Consider the following 21775-nt stretch of genomic DNA (forward strand, 5'->3'; position numbering starts at 1 on the left):
GTGAGTGTTAAGTGTTAAGTGACCAAAGTGATTAAAGTGTTTCCAGGCAGACTCACGGGGACCCACGGCCAGTGCTAAAAATGAACCTCTGGACACGCACCCAGCCGACTGGCTTCCCTGGACTGAATTACAACACCAATCTGGACCTGTCTCATTCTGACCAGCTAAGCACCAGGACACTAATGGACACTAACCATGTTTGAATTTAATGAAACTAACATGACTCCAAAAGGGACGCATCAGCAAATGAATTATCTCATGGCTTTAGCATGTGGTGCCCGTGCATGTGTGTCAGGAAATGCTTCATTCATTTGAAACCCACCATCAGCCTTCTTCTGCTCCCTGCAGTAAGGCTAGATGCTATGAGTCAGCAAAAAATCAAGCGCTGACCCCTGTGGAGTGATGTGAGTGAAGCCTGAGCCTTGGTACTCCTAATGCTGGTCCTCTGGGGATTCTTTATTGCACATGTGTACCCTGGCTGACCTCTCTCTTTGCAGGATGCCCTGTTCTCTAGGTCAGTTATTAAGATATTCAAATTGAAACTGAGGACTTTTTACAAGACATTAATACTTTATTACCTATATTATTGTAATAAGAGACTGCATATCAGAAATTTGCAATCAGAAACCACAGAATTAAATTATTTAATATTAAATATGTCGCAATAGAGTATGGAATAAAACAAAGAAACCGACATACATACTTAGCAGACACTTGTACAAAAGGTCATGAAAGTAAGCAGTTGCATACTCTTCTGAGATATCTTAAATGATCAATACCAAAATCCAAGGTCCATTCCACTTAAATGTGCACAATACAGAATCAATTAATTCTGATGCAAATATAAGTGATGGCAAAAGGCTACAGTGACTATTAATCCCTGAAGAAGGAACACAAAAACATCTGATATGCCAATATCTTCTAGAAGACTAGGAAACTCTATAATAATACAATAAAGACAATAAACCCATTACCTAAAGGGTGGTAGATAGTTTCAGGATGATAAAAGGGTAATATAAACACAACTGACCTTATTGAACCTAAAGCAGGTTAACCTCAAAAGTAGTTTATGTTGACTGACTTGGGAAAGCCATGCTAAGCAGTTTTGTCCAGTTTTGTTTGGTGACATTGTGACCATATTGACTGCAAACAAGTGGGAAGACATGGTATATATAAGCAAACCAATTACACATTAAAGTAATATCTAACCCATAATCAATGTATGATACAAAGGAGACTCCATTTATACACTGAAAAAAAGGCTTTAATTTAAACACACATGCAACTTATATTGCATTGCAACTGCCTAAAAAATATAACTAGGGGCAAGTGAAGGAGCAGTACTTGTTCACCATGTAAAACAAAGGTCTTCTATGAACCTTAAACTCAAATGTTGTTTTGCTAACTTTCTCATTATTTTATTTATTAAAATATATTATTTATTAAATCCCAGCTCACTTAAGGCCTAAATTATTTCTTTTTTTGTCTTAAAGTCATCAGTCATACTTAAAATGACCCATGGCTGACTTTCTTGAGTAATGTCTTCCTATAGGATCGACTGTCTTTGTGTAACTTAAACCAGCTTTAAAGCCCTGTAGCTCCTTCAGCAATGCTGTTGACCTCCTGTCCTTCATTACACCTGCTGCTCAGTAATTAAGGGCATGTAGCATGGTGAGTGCCTGATTTAGGTATAAAGAAAAATGTGGAGTGAATGTTGTGTGTTTGGATTGGGAATGTTTCTTCTGACAGTAAACTGTCTCGCTGTGCAACAAAAAGGAAAATACAATGTCGTGACCATGAATTTTATTGGCGGCCAAGTGCTTTGATCATTGTTTGATATGTCCTTGAATTACAGTATCTTTATACAAAAAGGCCAGGAAGCCACTAAAAGGGTCAGTTATACTCAATCTTCCCACAGCCCCCATACTAGAATACAAAGCACGGTCAAATCAAAGTCAACCTTTGACTCCGCAGTTATGATGACAATGTGCTTAGAGGCCAACCAGCCTGACCTCTTGACCTGCTCAACACCATGACACCACTTCACACAGAAGAACCCACACAGGTGAAGAGTGTGGGCTGGAGGTTAAGGGCACGTATGCTCAGTGGAAAGATTTGTCAGTGGCTACATGTAGCCCTCTCAGTTTAATCACACGCACAGCCAGGTTTCATCACCAACTGACAAAAGTTAGATTTCTGAACAAAAACCCAAGATATAATTCTGAATGTTTACACAAGGATTATATTCATTTGCTGCTCTTTATTTTCCAGATTGTTTCCGTTACTGTATGTGCGACAATGCTCACTGCAGTTAAAACAAAGACAACACACTGGTCCCTGGTTATATTTAGTTCTGACATTTTTGTAATGCAAACGAAAAACTCTACAGCAAAAAAGTCAGCCTTTGTTTATATAATACCAGAGTATGACATCTGGCCCAATTTTGCTTTGAAACTGAGTTAATCGAGTCTGATTTCTTTTGCACATGATACATGTAGGAAGAATGTAGGAAACCTTGCTTTAATAATCTCTGTGACTATAGGTCATTCTTTTTCTGACCTCTAATAGCAACATAATCTCCAAAAACCTTATAATTATTTTACCTGTTCAAGGGAGATACGATATGATTTCTCTCCTTCTCACAAACCTACTCACTGTGATTTATGAGCTATAAAGCTATTTGGGGAACTTGTTCTATTTGTCAAACCCTTACTATTCAGTGCTGAATTACTCTGATCAGGTGCTGGGAGCTTGAGTAGAACAATGGTGTGAATCATCGACCAGTTCGCATGAAAGCCTACGTGGTTTATCCAACTAAACAAAAAACACAGTGAAGATTTATGTACAACATTTATTCACTTTCAAACTCTCTCACTGGACTGCACGTGATAAATAAAGCCCACCGAGGTTGTATATTAGGGACCAAAAGTGTGGCGCACACAGGCTACTGAATGAAAACACCAAGTGCATTGTTTAAACAAAGCATGTCTCAAAAGTTGCACTCTGGTGCATATGAAGTCCACACATGGTGTTGAATGCTGATGAACATTCCATGCTCTCACGCCACCCCTGCACTCTCTAAGATCTGAAATGCTTCAGTCCCTCCCTCTACACCGCGCTTAACTCTAGAATATGAAGACTAGACACAGGTGGCCTTCAAGGTATAGAAAACACCTACTTTGACACTGTTCCCTTTTAGGGGATGCTTCAATAGGTAAAGCATACATGCACTCAAGTCTGAGTACAAGCAGCAACAGAACAGGCAAACTAGAAAGTAGAGGTTTATGGTAATTCTTTCTCCCACCTTTAAACATCCAAATGAGAAGAGTAAAGAAAATGCAGACAGTTACAGATCATGCTCAGAGTTACTAAATGTTTCCAGTTATGTCCTCATTCACACTACATGTGCCACAGAAGAGGTTCTTGATTGGTTGTACAGCTCCCCTGTGTGGCTGGGAGAAACGACCGCACCCCTAGAGCAAACAAACAATACATTTGTGGGAAAAAAGGCAGAATGAGCAATATTCACAATAGCAACCGCTTCACATAAAGGGCATTTCAGACCACATGTGTATGCTGACCATCCAGGGGTCACTGCTATGGGTAGAGCCTTTTTAAAATGAAAAAAAAACAAAAAAACAAAAACCTGAAAAAAGTGCTGACCCCAGATATAACGATGTTCACACTAATACATTTAGGCAACACTTCTCTGTCCCAAATACCCTCCAGAGTTAGAAAGACAATGAAGTTCAGAAGGACAGGGTTAGCTGAGTCGTCCCAGAGGGACACTAAATAGAAGCACAAGTGTCACAGCTTAAATGGGACAGAGATGAAAGGCTCAGGACAAATGTTCAGTCCCCAGATGAGAGCATGGCTTGAGGATTTCATTAACTGATGGTGTAATAGACCCACGATGGGCTTCACATCCAATATCCCACTGAGGGGAAGATATAGTCATACTGACACAAGAAGCAGTTCTGTCTAGCAACAAGGCTCATTATGGCTACTGATCCATTTATAAAGCTCACAAAGCTAGAGAAGGACTTGGATGAGGTCTTATGTGTTTCAGAATAAAGAATTCTGCTTACAGTGGTAGCTCAGTTATTAAGGTACCTAACTAGTAATCAGGAGGTTGCAAGTTCAGGCTCTACCACCAAGTTGCCACTGTTGGGCCTCTGAACGAGGCCCTTAACCTTCAATTGCTTGAAATGTATTCAGTCATAAATGTAAGTTGCTTTGGATAAAAGCATCAGCAAAATACCATATATGTAATGTAGAAAAGGGAATAAGTAAGATTTGCCTCAATATAAATGGTTGAAGGTTACATTATTTTAAAGAGGGCACTTCAATTTTCACTTAAAAGTTCCTAAACCCATACAATACATTTTTTTTACAACCCTTTGGTAATAACAGAATTACACCGAAACTGTCACTCATATTTAAAGTCTTCTTTATATACAATTGATAGCTGTTCAGCCAAATTAGTAAGAATTCATGCTCTAGGGTTAATACAAAATTATTAGAACATTAAAGATTGTATGTTCCTTTTAATTGAACACAATCAAATCAACAACAAACAACAACTACTACTAATAATAATAATACACAGATGCTAACAACCTTAAGTTTGTGAAATTTTCGAACATACAAGAAATGTTTATCATCAAGGAATTTATTCTACGTACATTTGCAATAATTGTTAAGTTGCAATAACTAATCAGTTAGCAGTTAGTCTTGTTAATTAAGCTGTTAGGGTTTAGGTATACATTTAACAGTTAATCTTATAAATTTAGCATGCATGCTCAAATGCTGAACCTTATATGTCATTAATATAGGACTGCTTATATTATTACTTGTAAATTGATTCACAGAAATTAGTACACTGTAGCATTTTATTTTATCTGTTTTTCTTCATATATATGCATATGTTACACACACACACACACACACACACACACACACACACACACACACACACTTGCATGTGCATGAGTGTGCATATTTATGGCCATCTGGCCACCTGGTTGGCCTCCCCATGCAAAGCATACACGCCATCAACTCTGACTACAAGCAGTAACTGAAAGGCAAACTGGAAAGTAGAGGATTATGGTAATTCTTTTCCCCACCTTTACAAATCCAAGTGAGCGAAGTAAAGAAAACACATGCAGAGAGTTACAGAGTTACTAAATGTTTCCAATTATGTTGCCCTTCACACTATATGTGCCACGGAAGAGGTTCTTGACTGGTTGTACAGCTCCTATATATACATAAATAATATACATTCAAGTGTGTATATATATATATATATATATATATATATATATATATATATATATATATATATATATAAAAAGATTTTAGTTTAGTGGGCAGAATTTTTAAGAATACAGATCAGATCAGATACGGCATAAAACAATCCCTGAATGTGCAGCACAACCTCTGCTTTTCCGCTCATATCAAGTAGCAGACACTTAAAGCCCTACATTTCAACATCATCTCTCAGCAGCAGTGCTGTACACCATCTCATGGGTCGTTAGCCAAGACCCCTTGTCCTGCCATCGTCTGGTTGCACTCAAACAGGAGGAGTCCTGGCACCAGATCACAAAACACTGTTAAAGCTAGGCTGTTCTCTGCTCAGCTTTGGTTTCTGCTCCCGAGAACATCACAGAGCTGCCATTTCCTGGTAGTCCATACCCCGTTGACCCCTTGGCCCCTCCAATGTCCACCTGACACTGCAGCCAAACTCTCTTTGGACCTCCAGCAGACAAGCCAAAGTGCAGGAAGCACCTCAGAACAGAACACCACCCATTCTCCTTCATTCTGTGTGAATGGTCATCTGGCCAACTGGATGACTTTTATGTGTATCTAACATAAGAACTTCACTGCCTCAATATGTTTATATGATGCTGCTGAACAAAATTGTCTGTCCTCCCATTCTCTTTTTAAAACTGCTAAAAATACTACAAATGTCAACATTATGTGACATTATCACAAAAAATTATAAAATGAGTAAGATTATCAACATATGTTTCATGCAATCAAAACCTCATGTGAAATTAAAAATATGCAACAGGAACAGCAACTTTTGATGAAAATGTGACATGTTCATCATGGGAAGCTCGTTTTTTGGAAAACCTAAATTTTGAAATGATCAGATGTGGCACCACTGTCAAAACCCCCCACAGGTTTTCCTGTTCCTGCCCTGTGCTATATCTCCACTATTGTGTGAAACATATTAGCCTGATTATTTACTTTCTATGATTTTCACATGAAATGCACTGAATGAATCTTAGTTTAAATAGAAGTGATAAAGACATAAAAAGTTCAAAACTATGGTTACCATCTACAGACTCTCAATTTTCTCTTAGCAAAAAGAACACACCTATCAAGTTCTTTATTAAAGGTACCTGCCAGAACATTCATTCATCTTTCACAGCTTGGCCAACACCAAGCAAATTAAATTGGGCTTCAAATAAAATCCCTTCACAAATCCAGTTCGCTGACAGATAAAAGAAGTATGCAGTCTACTAATGTGCAATATGTTTGTAGGAACACTATGTTTCTTATGAACAGCTGATAACATCCATGTCCAGGATGACAGACAGACACATTGGATGAAATCCCACCGAATCCTTTTGATAACTTCTGATAAAAGAAAAATCCTAACTCTTATACAAGCTATATATTACTTGTCCAATAAGTAATGAATACTTTATATCAGACTAGAAAATGCTGCCTTCCCATATACTAAGGACTGGTTGACTATGTAACAATTTTTATTCATTTTTAATAAAAGGTTAGTTACCTCTACAAATGATGTTTGCTGTTAAAGAAACTATTATGACTATTATGTCCACTACTGTGTCAAACATAAAAGCCTGATTATTTATCTTATTATTTAATTTTGAAATAAAACTGGCTTACCTTCCACACATGGATGGAATTCTTGAAACTGAAGATGAAAAACTACTTTAAAAAACTTTAATAAGTATTGAAATTGTTAAAATACTTCTGACATGTAAATGTAGACCACTATAGTAGCACGTCCCTAATGCCCGACTGTCCACGGGAAGACTCTTTGGTGGGTGTGTTCGGCCTCGTTTCTTCTTTCAAGCCCAAGATCAGGCTCATATGCTACAGATGCACATCTCCTCCAGTGAGAAAGTCCTTATGGAAACATCTCTGCTGCACGCTCCAACAGAGCTAAAACACCTGTGCATGCTTTAGGTTAGGCTAGGTTACTTTATTTGCACCCCTAGGTAGATTTTGTTTGCAGTAAAAGAGTCATCATCCATCATGACAGACATTTTCAAAAAAACTGTTGATACTTGACTGTCACAAATAAACCAACCAAACAAAAAAGGTTCTCCTGTTCCATACCTAAGTACAATGTTATTATTACTGTCTTAATTTTCAGCTATCGGAAATATATCCTTCTCTACTTGTGCGATTGCAGCACTAGTTATTATATAACTGTACAACATATGCAGTAATTATACTGTAATTATAGAGGGTTAGAAGGAATGCCACTGAAATACCAAATTTTCTACAATACTATACAAGTGTCAAAAAGTGTAAGATATACTCAAAGAGCAATGTTCACAAGTATCTAGAATCAGGAACCACAGTGTGGTCAGGAACACCTCAGATATATGCACCTAGGTCAAAACAAATCCCAGAACTTGATTATGATACTGGTCCATGACCAGGCACTGGGAATAAGGTTTTGTAAACTAGGCATGGTGAAGTTGTTACTAAATGGTCGAAGTTGTTACTAAATCTGCATGGAACATTTGCCTGCTGAAGACAAGACACTGTTACCATGTGGAATGTCACATCAACCACAGATGATTTAATGCATTATAAAATGCTGCCTTACTCCTAAGAGTCTGCTCCAGGAAAATGGCAGTAAACTAAATTTACTATATGTGAAAAGTGATCCTTAAAGCTGATGTTTTGGGATCACAGGGTCAGTTTGTAATGATGTAGGAGGATTTTACAGGCCTGCCATGATAAAGGGCAAATCCCCCCACCACATTTAAAACCACTAGAAACTGTATTTGCAGACCTTCATTGTACTCTGTTGTGGAATCATCTCCTATGTAATAAGGGCCAAAATATTTTATTTTGTGTTTGTGCATATGTGTGATCCCAATGACTGCAGACACAAAGGATCATCAAAACAGAGATGCGAAAATTAAAAACAATGTTTAAATGCAGATTGTCACTCATTCAATATATTGACCTAATTTATTAATTCTGTACATCTCTAATACTGTACATAGCCTGTGCATGTTCTGTGACTTTTAAGTTTCAGTAGGCCCAACTGGACTCAGGCCCGAGTTTCACATCGGAGGTGTGTAATGTAGAGTAACACAGAGGGCCAGAGAACTCGAGGCAACAGTTGTGACTGGGTTGAGCACATTACATTTCAGGTTCTTTTATTAATGTTTTTTTTAAGGGAATTGGGACTTAGACATAGAATAACTAGTAGCCTAAAATTGCTCTTTATCTGCACATGCTGCACATGCGCTACAGAGTGAGTTTATTTCTCATGTCTACAATCGGTGCTAAAAATAGATAATCGCAGATCCACGATCAATTTATAACACTAAAAAGTTCGTGGTTGCTGCAAGGCCTTTAAAGCAACAACAGAAACCACTGGAAGACATGCAGAGATAAGAATATGTTACAGGCTTAGAAATAGCGGTATTTTTTCCGGACATCATTACGACTGTTGTTTTGAATTTTTATACTATCTTTGGTCCAAGGAGTCCCCAAACTTAAGAAGCTGCTCTCTATGTGGATGACTCTTTATGTTTAGGTCAATGCTGGACATGTAATTCAGCATAATATAAATTGGTCAACTACCAGACTGCGCATTTGCCGTGGTTACTGTAGTTGAACCGGCTCCCGACCTAGGTAAGGGCCGACCAAAAACTATTTCAAAAGGCACCGAGACAGCAAGCTCTAAAAATATAAATAATCGATGCACAGCAAAATTGTAACGCAAAATGAACTTACCGATTTTTCTGTGTTGTTCGTTTACTATTTTTTCGAAGGTTTTCTTTTGTTTGCGGAAAAAATGCGTCCAAGAAAAGTCAGATACATTTTCCCGTGTTGGGAGAAGTCGGCAAATAAAATTAAAACAGATTATTTTATTTTCATAAACGGATGCTTATCAAGACGCAAACTAAGAGTCGATTCATCGATAATGCCGCCGACATTTTGTGAATCTTTTTAGGAAAAACTAATCTTATTCCCCTCTTCCCGTTGTCGTTCTCTTTCCCTGACGGCCGATATGGTCGCCAAGTGCAGCAGAGAAGAGAAGCAGGAGAGAGGGGGTGGCAGGCGGCTCTGAGTGACATTAACCGACTCCAATTGAATGGAGAACTGGATTTAGGTTTCCGACAGCGGATACGGATAGGGAAAGACTTCGAAGGGTGCCATGACCTGACGGACGCGTCAGTTCCCCTCGAATTCTAGCCTGGCTGTGAGAGTAAAATATGGTCTTAGTAAGAAGTAAACGCGGACTGTGAAATGTTTTAACAACTACAGCGTCTTAATATCAGGTTATTGTGATAACTACACTCGAATTGGCATCGGTGTGGAGGCAGTATAGTGTTCATTTTTCTAAAAACGTTTAAAATTATGTAGCTATGACTAACACCGTATTGTTCAATCAAAAAGTCAAAACGAGTCCCTATACTTAACGCTCAAACTCTCCAACTAATGGGAGACTAACTTCTGAAAAATGACTTGTGACTATAGTCTACTTTTCACTAGTTCTAGTGCGCACGCTTTTGGCAGAGCGTGTTCATACCATGATCCAGAAAATGTTTGTAGCTATTGTAGCTACTGGTTATATACCGTAGAAAGACCAGAAGGTGTCAGTGTGTTTCTGCCTATGGAGTATTAGGGACACAAAGTCTTTAGTCTTGACTTTCAAATTATGTATACTAGCTAGGCCTATGTTATGTTGTCAGGAAATTGGTCAGACGAACTGTGATGAAGTTGAAATCCATTTTTAATCGATTTAAACGTCAATGGAGTATGCAGCGGAGACGACTTTGAGCTCCCACTCATGTGACTGAGTCTGTGTGTGCTGCGTCCCCTCCCAGCCACCTGATCATGAGACACAGATGTCCAGTGGGTGACAAAGGCAGCCTGTTCTCTTAATTCTCACTTTAAGTTCACTCACAGGTTTCACAACTATGCACAAGTCAAATTAAAAACAACATTTCAAAGTTTCTGACATTCCACCCCTCCTTTTTCATAATATCTTCAGTATTTTGGCATGATTGTGACTTTGATATTCCTTTAGCCTAGACAGGTAATTTCAATCAGTAATATATTCATGAACAAAATGAATTAAAATGTTTCCTTCAATTGGTAAATAATGAAATTCCATATCGTACTACAAATCCTATCCAGTGGTCAATAAACAAGTGGTCAGTGTTTGTCTAAAGAGCACATGAATATAAAGGTATAATATGCAGTTATGTCAATAAGCAAATTCAGTTTAGGCTACCTGACCTTAACGTTCCAATCAACATGTGTCTGAACAGCTCTGTTGTAAGGATTAGCATGAGTTTAATAATATATAATAAGAACATGTACATTTTAAAGGGATTTTTATGAAACCTTGTGTCACTGCAGGACCACACCCTGCACTGAGACTTACATCACTCTCTTATGTTTTTGGGTGCATAAGTTCACAGTCTCACGTTGGCATTTTTTCCACATTGTTCTGGTTTCATGTTTGCATAGATAAGCTAATCTATTTTCTTTTCATGACATACTAATATAATTACAAGGACCCTTCTATGCTATTCACATGTTCATTTTGAAGACATTTAAGGAAATCTTTTTTTATGTACACCAACTGATCATTAATTATAGAGTAAAAAATCTTGCACACATGCTAATCATAGTCAGGTGATTATTCAAGCACATCTAAGTTAAGAGGTATGATTTGGGGATAAAAAAAAAGTAATTCACCTTTGTAAAATATCCCTGATTTGGCATGCTTTTAGTAAAGCATGTGATTCCTAAGTACAGTGGGAAATCTCAAGATCCTTGGATGACACATGCTTTGAGGTAATGGATAATATGTGAGAATATATAACCTGCAAACTTACCGAAATAAACATAAGACTTAAACGTCTAATACAAAATATGCACATTTTCTTTCCTTCTTTCCCTAATTTAATGTTGAACATAACAGCTTGCTCTTTTAGGTAAGGTGCATTTTATTGATGACACATTTAGAACCAAAGTGCTTTAAAATTAATGGGCAGAATTTTCCCCTCCATCAGTTCTCCATGCACAAATCTCATTTACACATGAAAATACATTTACACTACCACACCCAGTCCTCAGACAAGACAAACCCTTCATCAGTTAAAGTCATTTTGATCTTAGATTTAAAAGTGATCACTGAAGATCTTTTAGTAAGCTGTCCAAAGCCTAGGCATAGGAAAAATAAAGACATGGTCTCTGAGAAACAGCAAAGACTAAGGGACAGTCAGCAGTAATTTAGAAGAACTTAAATCTTGAAGAAGCATATAGTTAGAGCATTTCCATAATATATTTAGGTGCAATGCCATGTAATGCTTTAAAACCAAACAAAAGCACGTGATATTGGATTCTATAATGAACTGAGAGTCAGCAGATGCTTAAACTGGACCAAATGTAATTTCTTTACAGCAGTTAATATTCAGGGTGCAGCATTTCAAACTGTAGTAATCTGCGGTAAAAAGATATTGTCACAGGACACTGTCAAATGAACCTAGCCTACAACTATGAGTTTATCCTTTTATTGCCAATATGAGTTAATCAGAATTATATGCTCTTTTATAAAAGGTAGCAGTAAGAGTTAATATCCATGCTCCTGCCCTGCTGTTTTGTGGGGTAAGGAGCAGGGATGGATTACTGACTTGGCCTGTGTGGCCAAGGCCCAGGAGCCTCTGACTGCCAGGGCCCTCATGGGGCTACAGACTACAGTGCCCAAGGCATCTTAAAGACTGCGGAACACACCACTGTAGCTGTAAGACTTAGACCCTCAGAATATGGACAAATCAGTGAAATATGTATTGAGCTCTTGGGGCCCCTGTGCTAATCCACCTCCATGTAAGGTAAAGCTCCACAGGGTCTCCTTTTGCAAACAAAATTAACAGCAAGCCTCCTCTACAAATAACTAAACACAGGAGGCAATTTAACTTTTAAAAGAACCCTTTTATTTCAATTTTTCAGAATCCAAGGGCCTCACAGGTCCTTGATCTATCTCTGGTGAGGAGTGTTACTTTTTTTAAAAGAATGAATACATCCTTTTGTTGATTCAGTTGTGTCTACAAGCTCTACTCAAAGTTCAAAGGGCTTTGTCATTTCAGCTATATACAAAGTACACAGCAAAACAATTCTTCCAGGACCATGGTGCAACAGACTACACAAGTGCAAACAATACAATATCATACAATAAATACAGGACAGGACCAATACACAATGAACAGAATGCATTTATTTTGACCGGTACATGTACTGGAATATGTAAAGGGGGTTTGTGCATAGGAGTCAGTGACTTGAATAGGTCACTGGCAGCAGCCAGAAACAGTTCAGAATACCGTGCTGATTTAGTACAGTATTCTAGCAGCAAGTAGGAAGAATGTGCAAAAGGAGTGTTTTATGTGTGCGAAGTTTGACTTCAGCAATTTGTCCGATAGAAAAACTGTGCGCGTGCATGAATGTATAAGCATGTGCATGTGTAGAAGTATCCATTTTTTTGGAATTATGGAGAGTTCAGGAGTCTGATGGCTTCTGGGAAGCTGTTGCAGTTTAGGTTAGGGAGCAGATGCTGCAGTACCTTTTTCCAGATGGCAAAAGGGTGAAGTGTGTGAGGGGTCTTCCACAATGCTGATGGCTTTGTGGATGCATGTTGTGTAGATGTCAGTGATGGAGGGAAGAGACCCCAGTGGTCTCAGCTGTTCTTACCATTATCTGAAGGGTCTTGCGGTCAAAGATGGTGCAGTTCCCAAACCAGGTAGTGATGCAGCTGCTCAGGATGCTCTCTATAGTACCTCTACAGAAGGTAGTGAGGATGGGGTTCTCAGCTTCTGAAGTAGAGATGTTGATGGGCTTTCTTGGTAATGGAACTGGTGTTCAGGGTCCAGGTGAGGTTCTCTGCTGACTCTGTCCTTGCAGATGAGACCCACTGTCATGTTATCAGCAAACCTGATGTGGTTTGAGCTGTGCATTGTTGCACAGTCATGACTCAGCAGTGTGAAGAGCAGAGGGCTGAGTACACTGCCCTGGGGAGTACCAGTACTCAGTGTGGTGGTTTTGGAAGTGCTGCTCCCAATCAAGAAATCCAGGATCCAGTTGCAGAGGGAAGGTTCAAGCCCAGTAAGGGAGGCTGGTCAGCACATTCTCTGAGCACATGACCCAGGATGTTGTCTGGTCCAGCAGCTTTCTGTGGTTTAACTCATGCAGCGTTCACCTCACCTCATCCACAGTCAGGCACAGCACCTGGTCATTCTGCAGAGGGATAGACATTTCCAATGCAACGTTGCTCTGTGCTTCAAACCATGCATGGAAGTCACAGTGAATCTGGGAGGGAGGCATCACCATCACAGGAGGGTGATGTTTTCCTGTAGTTAGTAATGGCCTGAATGGCCCCCCACATGCCCAGTTGGTCACTGGTGTCTTTGAAGTGTCCATGGATCCTCTGTTCTTTTAGACCTTTCTGCAGCATAATGCCATAGGTATAGGCTGCACTGTGATCTGGTTTTTCCATAGTTACTACCAACTTAAAATGAAAAGGGGATGTACTTCATGTACATTAAATGAAACATGCAGCTTTCCCTACAAAAACAACAACATTTGTTTTTACAAACCTTTTTACATTAGTTAATAAGAGAACTTCAACAATGATGCCTCACTGTTGGCATGACCAGACTCATGGTAGCGCTCACCTTTTCTTTTCAGGACAGTCATTTGTCCAGATGTCCCAAAGAGTCTGAAGGGGGCTTCTTCAGAGAAAATAACTACCCTAGTCCTCTGCAGTTCAATCCCTTTACTTCCTGCAGAATGTCAGTCTGTCCTTGATGTTTTTCTTGGAGAGAAGCAGCTTCTTTGCTGCCCTTCTTTACACCAAGCCATCCTCTAAAAACCTTCGGCTTATTGTGTGTGCAGATGCACTCATAACCGCCTTCTGCCATTCCTGAGCAAGCTCTACTGGTGGTGACCTGATCCCATAGCTGCATCCTCTTTAGGAGATGGTCCTGGCACTTGCTTGACTTTTCTGGATGTCTTGAAGCCTTCTTCATTGCAATTGAACCTCTCTCCTTGAAGTTCTTGATGATTCGATAAATGGTTGATTTAGGAGCTATGTTACAAGCAGCAATGTCCTTGCCTGTGAAGCCCATTTGATGCAATGCAATGATGACTGCATACATTTCCTTGGAAGTAACCATGGTTAGCAGAAAAACACTTCAAGCATCACTACTCTTTTAAAGCAACCATCCGGATTTCTAATCAGTATGACAAAGTGATATCAGCTGCTTTGTCCTCATTAACACTTTCTGTTGAGCTAACGAGAAGATCACTGAAATGATGTTAGCAGGCCATTTTGTGGCAGGGCTGAAATGCAGTGGCTGGAATGCAGTAATTTTTGTGATTAAGTTCATTTTCAGGGCAAGGAATGACTTTGCAATGAATTGCAATCAATCTGATCACTCTTCACAATCTTAGAGTTAATGCAAATTACCACCAAAAAAACTGAAGCAGCTTTGTGAAAACCAAAATTTCTACTCGTCTCAAAACATTTGGCCATGACTGTATGTTCAGTCCAAGTACACTAATAGTACACCAAGTACACATTCCTGGTTACATCAGCACCCTGTGACCATATGGCACTAGCCATTTCTGTGTTTGACCAGTGAGCAAGGACATGATCAGAGTTATGTGTAAAGAAATAAAACATGGTGGCTGATGTGTAAAATACAGTGAGTATTACAACAAAAAATGTTGAAAAGGTGAAAAAGGGACGTGCTACTCATGGTTGGCTGTTAAGGTTGAGAGGCTTGCTTGGCAAAGAGGTAGCAAGATGCCTGGTGAGTTCAGCACCTGCTTATTATTACAAATACAAATGTTTTATAAGTACTACACATGAAAAAAAACTGAACTGAATTATTATTATTATTATTTTTTTTTTTACAAAATATGGATGTTAGGCCCAATTGTATGGGTGGGATTTTGAAATAATTTGCATTTTAGCACAGTCCAGTCGTAGGTATTTTACATATTCTCCAAAGCCTCCAAAGATCCAGAGCTTTATTAATTATCAAAATAATGATATGGTGATACTGTGTAACAATACACTAAAATTTAATGTTATAACAGTAAATGGAAAGCCTGTATTAATTACAACAGTTCATCTCTTCATCATCTTACATAATTTGATAATACTTGAAATTTCAAACATATTCAGCTGCATTTTGCACTGACAGCACTTATTGATTTAACCATGATATGCTTTCTTTCATTCCGTCATCCTCTCTAGAAATGTTCCCATTAATTTTGAGACTCCTTTTCATTTCAAACAGAAGCAGTCAAAAACATACAAATGATTAATAGGGTCCAGGCATGTGGTGCTTGGAATCCTATAGTTTTTGCAGGAATATTCTTCTTCCTATTGTTATTTTTTTCTTTTTTCCATCTGGTGCATGGCCAGATCCACCACTCAATACAGGGAAAGCACCTCCTTGTGACAAGCTCCACCTGCATTTCTTCAACGTATGTGGGTAGCCATCAAGGATGGAAAGGTGGGCCCCCATGGTAAGCTACACACCAGGTATGTTGACCCATACACCATACAGCTTTGCATCAGATGTCACGTATGGTGCCAGTAGTCATATGTCCTTCATTTCAGGTGTCCATGCTCAAGCTAGTTGTTTCAGGGCCCCTGAACTCCACTGACTTGCCAGCCTGACTATCGCTGTATGCTCTACTGCAAGACTTTGGACTCCCTGTCAAGTGTGCAAGAAAAGTCCCATGAAGAAAGCACAAGTTGCAGATTTACAGAGTGAGAAAGAGCTGATCCTTTCTGAACCATTCTGAACTTCTAATGGTCTCCATGTCTCACATAGATGTATACATATCTGATTGTCTGTTCATACCTATAATCTGATTGTTACCATTATTTATTTTGCACTGGTAAAGCTCCTTAGTTTAAGAAGTAGGATGGTTGTGATCATGTGATCAGAGAACTTTGTCATGAAGTGTACAAGTTTTATTACAGCAGTATAAACTGTGCCTCTGTGGGCCAAAGCATCTAAAAGGCAGATGCCTTTAACTAAATTGCATTAATGAATTTAAAGTTATTAGTAAACTCCACGATTACTTGTTAGCATGTGGATAATATTTATTGCATGTTTGTGCTCTTAAACCAAAAGGCAAGGCATGTTTATCAAATTTTCTACATGGTGCAATTCAAGGTGCTTTATAAATAAGCCATAAGATTCCTTCAAAAAGCACAGTATGTATTTATTACTTTAAAGAAAAGTAATACTAATGTTGCGAAGGATTTATGGTACCTTTTTATTTCATGTCACAAGGCATTCAAACGTTCAAGCACATGGGTCACAAACCACATACATGCCTTAGGGGTTGCAAATTGGTCACCTTGTCTCCATGGCAACATGGCTCTGATCTCTTTTGGGCTTCTGGAAGGCAGTGATTCAATGTTCTCATACCATGACCTTATTATCCACTGTTGACGCAGGCCTGATCGGGAGCAGAACGCCACAACCCTCCCTGGCCACATCACACGTCAATACAGCTCTGTAAAAGCCAGGTCCTGCTTGGCCTACGCACAGGTAGCATCACTACACCTTCTCCCCTCACATATCACACTCTCTCATATGTAGTCATTCACTTTGCTTCCATCTGAGTAACCAATCATAAAAAAGGGAAGCAGTTTAAGATACAAGTCTTACTAAAAGTATACGGAACTAATGGGTTCTGTTCACCCCCCCCCTTCCAGGGCTCACAATAGCCTTGGACACAGCACAGAAAAGGGGACAAATGATACAACATGATGCAATGTGTTATTTTAGAACAAACAGCTATTTTAGAGCTTGCTGTACATATAAAGATTATATATAAAAAGATCCAACTGTGCTATAATAAAAGATATAGAAGTAGTTATAAAAATTTATTGAATTATACATCATTGAATGTTGTACACTGACCAATGTATATCAATGTTCATTCAATATTTCCTGGTCGACTAGTCATTATATAGGATTTAACTCCTAAAAAATCTATTGTTAGAACATCACCTTCAAAAAATACAGCTGTGTCCCTTTGGACCATAATATTTCATTCAGACACATGTAGTGCAGAAACATATTGCAAGTATATTGAATCAATACCTCAAAATCAAGTACAAAAAGCTCAGATATCAGTTGTACTTTTCATTTCTGAATACATCATAATGAGGATCAATTACATTCAAAAATCTTAGAAATTATTTTATATAAGTTTTATGTAAAACCACATTAAATGAAGCCTTCTTCATTATGTTAATCTCATATGAATTGATCACATAATCTTAACATTTATTGAACTTGCTGGATTTATGCAAGTCTTATACATAAACCTTATACATTTCAAAAGAGTTACTAATATCTGTGGTATTCACAGCTAATCTCAGACTCCTTGTTTAAAGTTGTCACAAAACAATCACACAGCATAAATGCACATAAATATTTATTATAGTCCAAAGTAGACAAATCTAAATTATGCTTCACATTAGCCACCAAAATTAGACAACTTTTGTTCCTAAATTTGTGCCTACTCCAAAATAAGCACACCTAGCACAGTTGCAGGACTCAGATATAATTACCATCATTGTCATCCATCAGCCAGCATACTAGATATCTTTTACAAAAATTTCAAAAGAAATGTACCTATCCAAGAACTAGCAAAAATGATCCCTCTAAAACTAAAATGGCTGCTTAGAAACAAAGTCCTGCTGTAGGCTTATACATGAAATGAACATGAAATTCGTCCAACAGCATCATTAAACTTGAGGCCTAACACTGAGGGCACAAAGGTAATTATCATCTTAATTTAAAATATACCTGGGCCAAAGTGTGTGTGTGTGTGTGTGTGTGTGAGAGATTATATATATATATATATATATATATATATATATATATATATATATATATATATATATATATATATATATACACATTTTGATTACATACATTAAAAAATAATAAGTGGTCTCTTTACACTTCAAACTCTGACCACCAAAACCCGAAATATTCATTTCCAGATTAACCATTCTAGAACATACCTGAATAACATTCTGGAAACACATTTCAAACACAAATAGGGTTTAATTTGTCACCAAATAAAACTAATAAACAGGTTGACTATTGTATTACCAACACTTATTTCATTCATATTAAAGAATTCAGGAATTATTGACCAGTCCTAAACCCCTTCCTTTCTCCTGTAGGAGAAAGAATTAAACAGCCATCAGACTTTTTGTTTTCCTTTTTCATTTCTTCTTTTGGGAGGCAAGGGAAGAAACTGACCCAAACTTCTGTAGCCCAGTTGCAACTCAGAATCTAGTAATATGATCTATTGCATAATGATGCTAGCACACATGGGGTGTTGAGTTTTTAAGAAAGCTATAAGACTGTTCCTGTAAATGACTAAGCCAACAGTTATTTCATTTCTATTTAGTAAATTTATTCTCAATTTAACTGAGGTTGGGTGTTGTGTGTGTATCATAATGAATGTTTAGGTCACAATGCTAGCACACAGCACACTAGCACACAGACCACAGAACGAACAGACCACAATCAGTACGGGTGGCCAACTGTGTCTCATCCACCCTCACCAATGGAGCTCCTCAGGGTTGTGTCCTAAGCCCCCTGCTCTACTCACTTTACACCTACGACTGCGCAGCCACTTCCAGCTCCACCATCATTGTCAAGTTTGCTGACGACACCGTCGTCATGGGCCTGATCTTGGACAATGACGAGAGGGCCTCGTGGGCCTGGTGCCAGGAAAATAATCTCCTCCTAAACATCAGCAAGACAAAGAAGCTGATCGTGGATTGCAGCAAGAAGCAGGAGCGGCACTACCAACCTGTGAGGATCAGTGGAACCATGGTGGAGAGAGTAGATAGTTTCAGGTACCTTGGTGTTCACATCTCGCAGGACCTGTCCTGGTCCTGCCATACCAACTCCCTGGCAAAGAAGGCTTGTCAGCGTCTTTACCACCTCAGACGCCTAAGAGACTTTAGACTGCCCTCCAAGGTGCTGCGGAACTTCTACGCCTGCACTATCGAGAGCATCCTCACGGGGAACATCACAGTCTGGTTTGGGAACAGCAACAAGCAGGACAGACAAGCACTCCAAAGGGTGATGCGTTCAGCAGAGCGCATCACTCATACGGAACTTTCTGACCTGCAGACCATCTACTACAAGCGGTGCCAGACCAAGGCCAGGAGGATTGTGAAGGACCCCACCCATCCCAACAATAGGCTCTTCTCTCTGTTGAGGTCAGGGAAGCGCTTTCGCTCCTTGAAGACCAATACAGAGAGACTGAAGAGGAGTTTCTTCCCACAGGCCAGTCGGGCCCTGAATCAGGGAAACTGATAAACTGTGGGGACCACCACCACCATGTAACTGTAAATATGTCAATTGTAAATCTGGAACTGTACATTGTGTACATACATATCTATATATACATTGTATATATAAACATATACATATATTGTACATACATTGTTAATATATTTTTGTATATATATATAGAATATATATTTCCCTATGCACCCCTGCTTTTTTTCCCCTCAGTTTGGACAGAGCACTCTCAAACCATTTCACTGCAAGTTATACTGTGTATGACTATGTATGTGACAAACCAACTTGAAACAATGTTATAGTATTTGAGTTATTGCTAATTATATATATTGCAATAGTAAGGGAACATACTACAAATAAAAGAAACATAGGCAAACAACTGGAATAGCAGAGGACAGTTTGATTAGAAATGAGAACTTCTGAGGGGCTGAAGTCTAAACCTAGGCACATACCCTATTAAAATATCTTATAACATATCTTAAAAGGTAGATATAAATGGTAGGCTTTGTTTTACATATCAAGCAAGGCCTCTCTTCCTTGCATGACAATCAAGTGAACCCAGATAGACCAGTACAACATAAGGGTGGCTCAAAACACCAGAAAATCTTCACACACAATGGGTTTTTATGTTTGCGGCTGCCTTTCCACTACCTTTATGCTTGTTCTTAAGAGAGATCATGCAGATTCAGGATGTCCAATTCTGCTTTTTTTCCCCCTCAAAAATCAGCCAACTTTATTTTTATATTGCACTTCATTTCCTTGTGGCTGGTACCTTTCTGCCTCAAGCACAGAAGAGCCTTCACCACTCCTTCAGCAAATCTCCTGAAGCTGTCAGCCACTGGCATATGAAGATTCTTCAGCCATGCCTTCAAGGATATTAGATGTTAGCTTTGGTGCAGGGGTAAGCAGAGTGGCCCGAGTGCCGCAGGGCGCGGAGCAGGACGCAAAGACTTCCTCGACGGTGCAAGACGCTTATTGACATGAAACATAGACGACAGCGGTGGCACTTACATACAACATTTACAGTAATCGTGACTCTACACTGAACATTAGACGAAGAACACATATACAGTAACACGTGACTTACACAAACCAACGTTACGGCAACAGAGATCGACATTAAGACATACGTAGCGACAATGACCAACGAGTATGCGCGCACTGACAGCGGTTTAAATAGACAAGACAGACATTCAATAGTAAACCCCGTGCAGGTCTGTGCAATCCCGGGGGGCGTGGTTAGAAACAGTACAACTGTGAATCCCCTGCATGCGGCGGGCCGTGCCACGTGACTCGTGGGGGGGCGGAGCCTTCCGTGACAGTGGTGTTTTTGCTGAACTCTGAGTTTGCTCTTTGTAGATGAAGTTCAGCATAAAATGAAAAGTGAGCATGCACACAGCTCACATCAAAATGTGGCAAACGCAAAAGGTCTGGAATATACTTGTGAACTGTGCGTGCAGTATATGTGGCCCAAAAGATTATTCCACAATTTAAATGTACAGGGCCGTTGCTGTATACACAAAGATGCATGAACATTGTCAGGTAATGTCCACTTAAAATGCTTTGACACTGGACACTGGACACTGATATATCACATACTTTACAATCACATTCATTCTCCTAAAGAGAAAACGGGGAAAATGAGGGTGATATAGGTTGATCGTATCTAGAAAGAGCAGAGAAAAAGAACAAACAAACAAACAAATAGATACACAGAAATAAAAATCTGCGGCTATAATTAAGATATTGTCCTGAAGTTAAAAAATATCTTAACAAAGTGTCAGCATGAAATACATGAAACAACAAACAAAAATCCACAAGCTCAGTAGCAGAATGCAGGTTAATGATAGTAACAAATCTATTAAGATTTATTACTACCAAAGGACCTGGCAGACCAGATCGGTTTTTACTTGCTAACAATATATAACATACAGCTAGCATGATGATAATTGTGCTCAACCCAAAATAACTATTAGGAAACACTAAACCTTAAAATCGAATATGAAAGATTTAATGTATGTAAACTGTTCCACCTTAATGAAGTCGTGATATATATATATATATATATATATATATATATATATATATATATATATATATATATATAT

General features: G+C 38.8%; 1 protein-coding gene across 3 annotated transcripts in view; it reads right to left on the reverse strand.

Annotated features, from left to right (window-relative positions):
• socs5a (suppressor of cytokine signaling 5a) overlaps window positions 1-9345 on the reverse strand; it is a 12390-nt gene extending 3045 nt beyond the window's left edge. Inside the window, exons 1-2 of one of the 3 annotated variants that reach the window (XM_081697763.1) lie at window positions 9025-9327; window positions 1031-1143 (exon numbers count right to left, since the gene is read on the reverse strand). In XM_081697763.1, coding sequence (XP_081553889.1) covers window positions 1031-1138 — 108 coding nt within the window. In that variant the 5' untranslated portion in view covers window positions 1139-1143; window positions 9025-9327. The other 2 variants (XR_014117205.1, XM_027002671.3) reach the window with 2 other exon arrangements.
• Window positions 9346-21775: the final 12430 nt, after the last annotated feature.

This window comes from Electrophorus electricus, chromosome 15 (genome assembly GCF_041902795.1).
Source record: "Electrophorus electricus isolate QZ-2024a chromosome 15, ASM4190279v1, whole genome shotgun sequence".
Lineage (NCBI taxonomy): Eukaryota > Metazoa > Chordata > Actinopteri > Gymnotiformes > Gymnotidae > Electrophorus > Electrophorus electricus.